Genomic DNA, 12245 nt, shown 5'->3' with positions numbered 1-12245 from the left:
ATAAATGAATCTGAGTGGATTTGGCTACGTAGCCAGCGGGGATTGTTCTATAGATACACACACAGGACTGAAATTGAGAAAGTGACATCATAAGGTGATGTAGGGAAAGAAGGATGATGGGAATTGGTAAAGGATAGAATGTCATAGAATGAACATGTGGACTGGATTAACCTTATTTCAATCCAGGTTATTAATCCGGAATCTGTGTGGATTAATGGAATAATCTGGGTGTTGTGGTGCATATGAGCAGATGTGAGGACGACAATGAAGGTGTGAACGTCAACAAAATAAATAAAAATTTGGACAAGACTGAAGGTTTTACGTGTGGAAGGATAAAGTGGCAGGTTAAGACAGACTATAAGACTAGACTGGATGAACATATGATCCTGGTTTGATTACTAATCCACTCTAATATCTTAATCTCTGGATAGAGTTTTGGTGCTAATTATTAGCATAGTGATGATGATGATGAAACTGGACCAAAAATAGAGCACAACTAAAGACTGGATTGGCAAACAATCTTAATACAGTCTGTTAATCCAGATCTCGATCTCTGATGATGGCAAGGATGATGATGATGATGATTGTACTGACTGGTTTCAGGCTCTGTAAATGCTGGACTGAGAACAGGTGAAGACATTTAGATGTTTGAGAGCAGGACACGGTGAAGTGAAATGAAAACATGGACATAGGTTTCTGAGAACTAGATAAAGAACTTGATTATGAACATCATGGACTGTGGGAGGAAACCGAAGAAAACCCCCGCAGACACGGGGAGAACATGCAAACTCCGCACAGAACGGACCTGAATTGCTCCACTTGGGAAGCAAACCCAGGACCATCTTGTTGTGAGCCGATAGTGCTATTCACCGAGCCCACGTGCCACCAAGAACTCGATTAATGACGTACAGTCGTGTGCAAAAGTTTGAGCAGCCCTGGACAGATGAGGTGTGTTGGGTGTGATGGGGTAAATGGATGTGAAGCCATTGAAGCTTGGAGGCTAGTAAAAAGTTGATAGTTGTAGTTTGTTGTGTTTGATGCTCATCATTATATGTTCATCAGCATCACCATCAAGGTGCCTAAAACATGATCTTACACTCTGAAGTGTTTGGTTCTGGTCATGGTGGTGATAATGGTGTGTATTGGCGGTACTGGATCTGCTTTGGGGAGATGGTTTGGGAGTTTGGGAGAAGATCTTCTGTGATAGCGATGGTGATGATGAAGTTGAACTTCATGAACTTGATGACTAGACCATGAGATTCATGGACCACACTAATGAGCAGGTCTGAGAAGATCTGGATGGAGGAGATCATGTGGGTTTGGGAGCAGATCTTCTGTGATAGCGATGGTAATGATGTTGGAAGTTAGAAGTGAAATGAGATTAATAGATGAACTTGATGACCAGTGGATAAGATATGAGGACCACACTTATAAGGAGGGCTGAGAAAATCTGGATTGGGGAGATGGTTTGGGAGCAAAGCTTTTACAGCGATAGTGATGATGAATTTGAAGTGAAATGACATAAACAAATGAACTTGATGACCGGACCATGAGCTTTGAGGACCACACTAATATACAGGGCTGAGAAGATCTGGATTGAGGAGATGGTGGAGTTTGGGAGCAGATCTTCCACAGTGATGGTAATGATGAAGTTAGAGGTGAAATGACATTAATAGATGAACTTGATGACCAGTGGATGAGATCTGAGGACCACACTAATGAGCGGGACTGAGAAGATCTGGATGGAGGAGATGGTGAGGGTTTGGGAGCAGATTTTCTATGATAGCGATGGTGATGATGTTGGAAGTTAGAAGTGCAATTACATCAACAGATGAACTTGACGACCAGTCCATGAAATCTGAGGACCACACTAATGAGCAGGGTTAAGAAGATCTGGATGGAGGAGATTATGTGGGTTTGGGAGCAGATCTTCTGTGATAGTGGTGGTGATGATGAAGTTAGAAGTGAAATGACATTAATAAATAAACTTGATGTCCAGTCCATGAGATCTGAGGACCACACTAATGAGCGGGACTGAGAAGATCTGGATGGAGGAGATCATGTGGGTTTGGGAGCAGATTTTCTATGATAGCGATGGTGATGATGTTGGAAGTTAGAAGTGCAATGATATTAACAGATGAACTTGATGACCAGTGGATGAGATCTGAGGACCACACTAATGAGCGGGGCTAAACACATCTGGATTGGGAAGATGGTTTGGGAGTTTGGAAGCAGATCTTTTACAGCGATTGTGATGATTGATAATGATGTTCAAAGTTAGAAGTAAAATGACATTAATAAATAAACTTGATGACCAGAACATGAGATCTGAGGACCACACTAATGAGCGGGACTGAGAAGATCTGGATCGAGGAGATCATGTGGGATTGGGAGAAGATATTCTATAATAGCGATGGTGATGATGAAGTTAGAAGTGAAATTACATTAATAAATAAACTTCATGGCTAGACCATGAGCTTTGAGGACCACACTAATATACAGGGCTGAGAAGATCTGGATGAAAGAGATCATGTGGATTTGGGAGCAGATTTTCTATGATAGCGATGGTGATGATGTTGGAAGTTAGAAGTGAAATTACATTAATAGATGAACTTGATGACCAGTGGATGAGATCTGAGGACCACACTAATGAGCAGGGCTGAGAAGATCTGGATGGCGGAGATCATGTGGGTTTCTAAAACACATTAGTGAGACAGAGGATAAAGAAGAAGATGCTGATGGTATAAATTAGGATAACATGATCTAGATCAGGGTATCAGTGTAGGTGTTTGAGATGGACGATGAGGACAGTGATGATGATGATGAGGAGGAGGAGGATGGTGAGAACTTTTTTGCTTACCTTTGGCTCCTCGCAGCACGAAGCCGAAGCCCTCGTTCTCCTTCTTGTGCAGCACCACCGTCTTTTCATCGATGGCGCAGTCGCTGCGGAGGAAATTGCGAACATATCGTCCGTTATTGCATCCCATCATCCTCATCATGGCCACCGCCTTCCGGCCCGAGTGCGCGTTCATCATGGTGGCGGATCGAGACGGAGGACGGATGGAGAGAAGGGACGGGAAGAGAGGAGGGATGAATGGAAGTGGGGCTCTCTCAAATTAATGGAGGGGTGAATGCATCCCCTTTTTCTCTCCGTGCCTCGGAGAGCGAGTCGCCCGCCGAGACCTCGTCGCTAAAAACAACCATCACTGACTCGATGAATAAATGATGAAACAAACGATGAAGAGCGGCAGCGCGGGAGCCAGAGAAAGCCGAGACGCGAGACGCGAGTGCAGAGAGCCAGCGGTAGCAGCACGCGAGAGCCAGGATTATGTGTGCGAGTGCGTGTGTGCCAGTGTCATCGGCGGCCAAGAAGCAGGAGTGACATTTTCATTCCTCCAATGGCTTTGGCAGCGAGAAAAAAAATGTGTGCAAGAGCCGCTAACACTCTCTCAACCACTCTCTCTCTCAACCACTCTCTTCACCACACTCTCTCTATATTTCTCTCTCTCTTTCTATCACTCACTCTCTCGATTTTCTTATACCACTTTCTATCTATACTATTCTCTCTCAAAACCACTCTCTCAAAACTACTCTACCACTCTCCCTCAAAACTACTCTCTCTCTACCACTCTCTCAAAACCACTCTCTCTCTACCACTCTCTTTCTCAACCACTCTCTCTACATTTCTCTCTCTCTCTCTTTCTACCACTCACTCTCTCTATTTCCTTATACCACTTTCTATCTTCAAAACCTCTTTATCTATACCAGTCTCTCTCTCTCGCAACCACTCACTTTCACTCTCTCTACCTCTCTCTCCCTCTCTATTTTTCTATACCACTTTCTCTCTCAACCACTCGCTCTCTACCACTCTCTCTCACTCTCTCTACCACTCTATCTATACCTTTATCACTTTGTAGTTCAGTTTAGTTCAGTGGTGCTTTATTGGCATGAATGTAATTAGATACACTGTTGCCAAAGCAGTAAACAATAAACAGAAATGAGAAAAGAAGATTTAAAAAAATAAATAATAATAAATAAATATAAATATATATAAAAAGTAAATAAATAAAACAGATTAGAATACAACTTTAGAATTTAAGTTCTTTATAGGATTATTAGTGATCAATAAAGAGGGTCAAAGAAAAAATAAATAAATAAATAAATAAATAAAAAAAAACACTGTAATACCAATAATAATCAATAATAATTTGTGGTCTGCCTCACTGGTTTCTATCTATAACACTTTCTCTCTGTCAATTCAATTCAATTCAATTAGCTTTACTGACATGACAAATTCACATATTTGTATTGTCAAAGCATTCATATATATATTATCTTGTATTTGGCAATACAAGCGTAAATATTTGTCATGCCAATAAAGCACCATTCAATTGAAATTGAGTGCTAGAGAGAGTGGTAGAGAGAGATACTCTGTCAGTGTTCTGAAGCCGCTCACTTCTCTTTCAATCTAATTAAAATATTTGTTTCTGATTGTTGTGTATTTTGGCCACTAGAAGGAAGTCACTAAGGACCTACTCAGGGACACCACCGAGTCATTGGTTCAGATATGTGGACGACACCTGGGTGAAAATAATATCAGAGGAAGTACCACATTTCACGGACCACATCAACTCGGTGGACAAACACATCAAGTTCACAAGGGAGGATGCAAGCAACAACGTTTTAGCCTTCTTAGACTGTGAAATTGCTAGTAAAGATGGGGGACGGTTGAAAGTAAATGTTTACCGCAAACCAACGCACACGGACCAGTACTTAAGGTTTGACTCCCATCATCCTTTGGAGCACAAACTAGGAGTCATCAGGACGCTGCACCACCGGGCGAACAGCATCCCCACAGACACTACGGCCAAGGATAGAGAGAAATCTCATGTCAAGAAGGCCCTGGGTGAATGTGGTTATCCCAACTGGGCATTCGTAAAAGCGGGGAAAATGCTGTACATCGGGGAAACTAAACAGCCACTGGCGAAACGGATGGCCCAACATAGAAGATCGACCTCTTCTGGCCAGGACTCTGCGGTTTACACTCACCTGCAAGCCAGCGGCCACTCATTTAATGATGAAGCTGTGCAGATCCTTGACAAGGAGGAACGCTGGTTTGAACGTGGAGTCAAAGAGGCCATTTACGTGAAGAGGGAACGACCATCTCTGAACCGGGGAGGGGGCCTGAGAGTACATCTCTCACCATCATACAACGCCGTCATTGGAGCATTACCCCAATCATGTGTGAAAGACACACATGGCCATTGTAATTAATGGTCATTGTGAATTTCATATAGACCATATCACCAGTTCCATTGTTATGCAATGGGCGGTGATCGGTCGTTATGCAAATCAACTGCATATAAGGTTGGGGTATCCACCACCAGCTCAGACTGAAGAAGTCATTCGGATTGAGTGACGAAACGTATCTCTACAACAAACTTGTGTCCAGATGAACTGATTCAACTTTGTGGATTCTCTTTCAGTGCATCCACTGCCAGACTGAAGCCTCCTGAGGCGCTTATTTTGAGCCCCAGGTAATCATATGAAAGGGTGTGGTCTAGGGCGGTGTCTCCTAGATTGAAAGCGTATCTGCTATCCTGAGATCTGGCTTTCTTTTGGAAGATCTCTCTCTCTCTCTTTCTCTCTCTCTCTACCACTCTCTCTCTCTCCCACTCTCTCTAGCACTCAATTTCAATTGAATGGTGCTTTATTGGCATGACAAATATTTATGCTTGTATTGCCAAAGCTCTGATAGAAATATTAACATGGTAAACAAAAGATAATATAAAAATAAATAACAACAGCACTAATACCTCTACAGCAATAAAATACAGTATACTGCAACAGCAATACTCAAATAATCTTTATTACCTGTTCCACTATCTCCATCACTAATAATAATAATAATAATAATAATAACAATAATAATCTCTCTCTCTCTCCCTCTCGCTCTACCACTCAGGTTCAAGCTCAAAAGAACTTTCCTGGCATGAATGATGATGGTGCATTATTAACAAAGCAGTTACAAACTATAATAAACAACATCAAATAAAACACAGCAAATAAAGAACATTCTCTCTCTCTACGACTCTCTCACTTCCTCTCTATTATTCTCTCTCTCTACTACTCTCTCACTTCCTCTCTATTATTCTCTCTCTCTACTGTCTCATCACTGTTGTGATGTGTGTTGTGCGTATATTGTGTCGTAATGAGTGTGTTGTGATGTGTATGTTATGTGTCTATGTGTGTGTGTGTGTATTTGGGATGTCTGTATGCTGTGTCTGTGTTGTAATGTGTGTGTGTGTGTGTGTGTGTTGTGATGCGTGTGTGTGTTGTGACGTGTGCGTGTGTGTGTGTCATTGTGTGTGTATGAGTGTAAATGAAAGACTTCTGCAGTCCTAGCAACAGCACAGCGGATGCTTAGTTGCCTTGGTAACCGAGTCTGTATTTGAAGAGAATGTGCTGATTAAAGAGCAGGTGATCATGTGATCTCAACTGACACACACAGGTGAAACGAGTGCACAGGTAAATTCTGCAGGTACGTCTCATTCATTCATTCATTCATTCCCTCACTCACTCACAGCAATTAGTGATAAGATTTGAACCCAGGTCTTCAGGACACTGTGTGGTGCCCAGTGCCATCCAAAAACACTGGGTACAAGGCAGGGCACAATCACTCACTCATTCATTCAATCACTCATTCATTTAATCATTTAATTACTTGCACACTCCCTCCCTCATTCATTTATTTAATCACTCAGTTACTCATTCATTCATTAATTCATTAATTTAATCATTTAATCACTCATTCATTCAATTAATCACGCACTCACCCAATTATTCATTCATTCATTCAATTAATTACGCACTCTCTTAATCACGCACTGGGTTCAAGCACTCTCTCTTACTCATTTATTCGTTCAATCACTCATTCATTAACTCACTCGTACAATTATTTATTCAATTACTGGCTCATTCATTCAATCACTCATTCATTCAATCACTCATCCCTTCACTTATTCATTTAAACATTCAATTGCTCACTCAATCTATTCATCCAATCACTCATTTATTCATTCATTCAATCACTCATTTATTCATTCATTCAATCACTCATTTATTTAATCATTCAATCACTCATTCATTCATTTAATCACTCACTCACTCATTCAATCACTCATCCATTCACTCATTCATTTAAACATTCAATTGCTCACTCATCTATTCATTCATTAATTCATTCATGTATTCATCCTAACACTCGTTCAATCATTCATTCAATCACTCATTCATTCATTTAATCACTCACTCACTCATTCATTCAATCACTCATCCATTCACTCATTCATTTAAACATTCAATTGCTCATTCACCTATTCATTCATTAACTCATTCAGGTAATCATCCAATCACTCATTTATTCATTCATTCAATCACTCATTCATTTAATCATTCACTCACTTATTCATTCATTCAATCACTCATTCATTTAATCATTCACTCACTTATTCATTCATTTAGTCACTCATTCAATCACTCACTCACTTATTCATTCATTCAATCACTCACTCACTCATTCAGTCACTATTTCAATCACTCTTCACTCACTCACTCATTCAGTCACTCACTCATTCAGTCACTCATTCATGTAATCATTCAATCACTCAGTTATTTATTCAATCATTCAATCACTCACACCCGGGAGCAATAAAAGTGCAGCCAAACAGCCTCTGCATGTGTTTGCACGATAAAAGACAACCAGAGCACCTGGAGGAAACCAACATGGATACAGGGAGAACATGCAAACTCCACACAGAATAGACTCTAGCTGCCCGGCCAGAGAATCAAACCCATGTCCGTCTTGCTGTGAGGTGACAGCGCTACTTACTGCGCCACCGTGCCGCCCCGTGGCTAAAACAACTGAACTACCCACTATGCCACCGTGCCACCCTGTGGTTAAAACCACTGAAGTGAATGACTGTAGGCGTGTCCAGACACTTCTTGCCTGTAAGTGTATTCGATTCGTTCTCAGGTGTCTCCGTTTCCACTCTCACTGGAGTCGTGAGCAGTTTGCAGTTCATACAGAACGTTCAGCAGCTTCTGTCGGGGTGGAAAGCAGGAGAAAAACCCGCTGAATGTTTCACGGCGGCGAGGACTCGTGGTGTTTCAGCCCCCCGGGGGAAATTCAGCGGGAGTTTGAGAGAAAGCAGGCTGAATTATCTCATTAAAATCCAATCTCACTGCAGCAGCACATTCAGGTCAGCGCTGCAGAGGAAGAAACATCAGGAGCGTCTGCATCAGAGATGCCACGCCGGCTCCTCAGCGTTTTCAAATCCTCACGTCGCTCGTCTGTTTTCTGCAGCGGGACGACGGCATATGTGTTCCTAATAAAGTGCTCAGTGGATGTAGATACTCCAAGGCCAAAAGTATGTGGACACTCCATATAACGATTAAATTTAGTTGTTTCTACGATATCCGTTGCTAACAGAGCGTGCTCTCCCAAAATCAATGCCTGATCTCACTGACTCTTGATCGAAAAAGCACAAAGTCCCACAGAAACACTCCAAAGTCTTGTAGGAAGCCCCCCTAGAATAGTGGATGATATTAAACATACAAAAAGAGTGCGCAATTCAGTATATAAACACCCATGTTTTTAAAATTTGATGTTTAACCAGGGGCGGCACGGTGGCTAAAAGGGTAGCACTGTCGCCTCACAGCAAGAAGGTCCTGGGTTCGATCCCAAGGTGGGGTGGTCCGGGTCCTTTCTTTGTGGAGTTTGCATGTTCTCCCCGTGTCTGCGTCGGTTTCCTCCCACAGTCCAAAAACATGCTGTCAGGTTCATTGAAGACACTGAATTGCCCTATAGGTGAATGGGTATGTGTATGTGTGTCCGCCCTACGATGGACTTGTGCCCCGTCCAGGGTGTTACTGTGTGCCTTGTGCCCATTGAAAAGCTGGGATAGACTCCAGCACCCCCCCGTGACCCTGATTGGATAAGCGGTTAAGAAAGTTAAGAAAAGGAATGAGTGAGATGTTCAACCAGCTCATGGTCAGGTGTCCCAATACTTTTGTATGTATGTATTGTATGTATGATTTATCTAATACATGACAGACTGTTGTTTTCTGTACAAGACCGTAACGCTCACCTGGAGGCGTCGAAGCTGTCGTATGATCCCACTGTGTAATGCCTGAACAGTTTCTTCTTATCTTTACGATCTGCTCGGCTCTCTGGAGAAAATACAACCAGGTCAAATTATCAGGGAACCATTAAAAAAAGCACTTCATCATCACAAACAGAACAGTAAGCCACATATTCGATTAAATCACTATAAGACAAAAGGGTTTCATTTTAGTGATTACAGCCTGTACAGTAACAAATATGAAAGAAAGGTTATGAATGATACAGTTTATGTTTACGTTGTGTTAACCATTTTCTATCTTGTGGACCGCTCCGAAATCTTTCAGCCAGCCGTGTGGGGGGAACTCCCTACATATTCATCCATAAATAAGGCCCTACCTGATTCACGGCCGTGAAAATCACGCCACAAACTGTGAATTGAGCTACGAATTAAGGTTTAGTGATTTTACATTCATGTAGGTTTCAAATGCCTCACATTTTCTGGTTAATCTGCACTATGAGGTGTCCTAGCAATCCTACGGCAATTCAGTTAGCAATCGGTTAGTCCAAATGTCCAAGATGTCGAAGTGTAAAGCAGCAAAAAACACGACTTGGGTAACTGAGTTTGAAAAACCTCCAACCAAATCTGTGGACTCATGGGGAATAATTTTCCTTTTTGAGACAGAACATGAAGCCTCGCACCGTCGCTGAATGTTGTAGGTTTACATTCAACTATTAAGGTGGCTGTGCAGTGTATTGTAGCTTCAATTTATTTTATGGTTCAATTTATGAGTGTTTTGTTTGTTTGTTTATTAAGATGTTACCGTCATGTTTTACACTTTGGTTACATTCATGACAAGAACGGTAGTTACTGGTTACACAAGATTCATCAGTTCACAAGGTTATATTGACAGTCAAGGACAATTTAGTATCTCTAGTTCACCTCACTTGCACATCTTTGGACTGTGGGAGAAAACTGGAGCTCCCAGAGGAAACCCACACAGACATGGGGAGAACATGCAAACTCCACACAGAAAGGACCCGGACCGCTTCACCTGGGGATCGAACCCAGGACCTTTCTGCTGTGAGGCAACAGTGCTACCCACCGAGCCACCGTGCCACCCTCCTGTCTATCTGTTATAGATTAGTGGCTGCACCAGGTTACTGGTAGTCGCCTCACCATTGTCAGATTGTTACTGTTGGGCCCTTGTGCAAGGCCCTTAACCCTAATTGCTTGGATTGTATTTGTTAAAAATACAGGAGTACAGTGAGACTTGGTATGAACATTCATCCTATTTATGACACATGCTGTGACAGCTCAGTGTGACGCGACCTTGTTTCTGTTTTTACGTTTATTACACATTTGACTTCATTTACTCCCTAATTAGACATCAATCCCTATTTTAAACTCCCCGCACACACACAGTCTCTCTTCCATGTTTATGGACTTACGTGGTCGGCCCTCATTGGCTTTGCCAGGAATTTCCTCCACACAGTTTGAAGGGAACCAGCCGACACGACCTCGAGCGCTGCCTTCCCAGTATCCACCCTCACCAATACTGAGCACTGAGAGACACAAGAGCCAAGCCAACATTTATTCTCATCCCCTATTGTTGAACCATGTGCACTACTAGCACGGCGTTTTATTCTTACACTCTTATGATCACAGTAAGATCGTAAATACAAACGGCTAGTCCACTACAATGTGACTTTTTTACTGTGTTTGCCGAGAAACATAATGAACAACGTACATTACAAATCATCCTGATAAACCTCACATGATTGTGTGCTGGTCAGTGTAACTATGTAAGAGAGCGCTTGAGTGTAACAGTGGTATAATGTCTGCAGTAATCCTGGTTCGAATGAAAGGAAAGCAGGAGAAAAGACAGGCCAGAATAGGAGTCACACCTCAGTTGCTGCAACAGCGAATCCTACTGTCTGGTTGAGGCAGTGGAACTACAATGCAGAGGTGCAGGAAGGCGTGTCTGAGATTGTTTACAATATTACCCACCATCTACATAGCAAAAGCGCATAGGTTGAACGCGTAGCCACTGATGCAATGCTGCTTTCACATCATCATCACATAAAAATCTTCTTCCCCATAAAGTTTCTTTGAGCGTCCAAAAAGGTGGAAATCAGATGGAGCTAAATCCGGACTATAAGCGTCTCTCAGTCTCTCAGACACGACCGATTACTACTCCTCCCACCCTCACCGTTTCCAATGAGAATATGTAAGTGTGGATCCCACGGTGTAACGCTTCACAGTCAGTAGTCACAAGAAGATGATAAAGTTGTGTTCATGTAGTTTATTATTGTGTTTTTGTTAGCATTGCTTGATAGCAGCATTTGGAACAGTAAAGCCCTCAAAAATTTTGCTTTTGTCTTCTAACATGTGCCTGTTATTACAAAAGCCTTTCGAAAGCACCTTCAAAACCTTCAAAACTTGGATTTTTTGTATTTCCATGCACTACTAGTAGTTGAATCATCAAGAAACAGCTGACTTAATTCTGAAGTAAACAAAACCACTGTTGTGGGTCAGTCAGGCTGGTGGATGATCTGGAAGTTGACCGGAGCAAGTTTTGGCACTTTGATGATGAGGGTTATGATGTGCCTGACCATTCCCAGACTTCAAAATGACTAGAAGCTGCAGGCCAGGTTTTCAGTGTGTGTGTGTGTGTGTGTGTGTGTGTGTGTGTGTGTGTGTGTGTGTGTGTGTGTGTACCTTTGACCCTGTCATTTTTGTACAGTGTGATTTCTCCCTCTGCTTGGGGCTGATAAGGACGCACTGCCACAAAATGCCGGCCGGGCACAGCACTGTAAAGCTTCCTCCTCGGTCCAGAAACATCAAAACTCACTGTGGGTCTGAGGCAGAGAAAAAAAGATGAAATTTGATTATAAAATTAATTCTATTATAAATGTATATAAATAATGTGCACGCATGTTTACTGGGTAACAAACAGTTTTGGACAGAACTCACACGGTTCACACGGTTTGAATTTATTTGTATTGGAAAAAGATGCAACAGCGCCATCTCATGGAACTCATCTGTAAACACACTTTTGGGTACAGGACTAGCTGGTTCACTGCCAGGTTGCCCTGAAAGGCACTTGACATACATCCTTTA

The 12245-nt window shown here is 42.1% G+C and overlaps 1 protein-coding gene across 1 annotated transcript in view; it reads right to left on the bottom strand.

The window, feature by feature from the left end:
- LOC134322991 (SH3 and multiple ankyrin repeat domains protein 2-like) overlaps positions 1-12245 on the bottom strand; it is a 58525-nt gene that overhangs the window by 26136 nt on the left and 20144 nt on the right. The window contains exons 11-14 of the mRNA XM_063004395.1: positions 11844-11983; positions 10574-10687; positions 9150-9231; positions 2861-2943 (exon numbers count right to left, since the gene is read on the bottom strand). Of these exons, the coding sequence (XP_062860465.1) occupies positions 2861-2943; positions 9150-9231; positions 10574-10687; positions 11844-11983 (419 nt within the window). The remainder of the gene's footprint in view (positions 1-2860; positions 2944-9149; positions 9232-10573; positions 10688-11843; positions 11984-12245) is intronic.

This window comes from Trichomycterus rosablanca, chromosome 11 (genome assembly GCF_030014385.1).
Source record: "Trichomycterus rosablanca isolate fTriRos1 chromosome 11, fTriRos1.hap1, whole genome shotgun sequence".
Lineage (NCBI taxonomy): Eukaryota > Metazoa > Chordata > Actinopteri > Siluriformes > Trichomycteridae > Trichomycterus > Trichomycterus rosablanca.
Note: the sequence above shows the minus strand (reverse complement) of the source record. Positions and strands in the feature narration are given on the sequence as shown.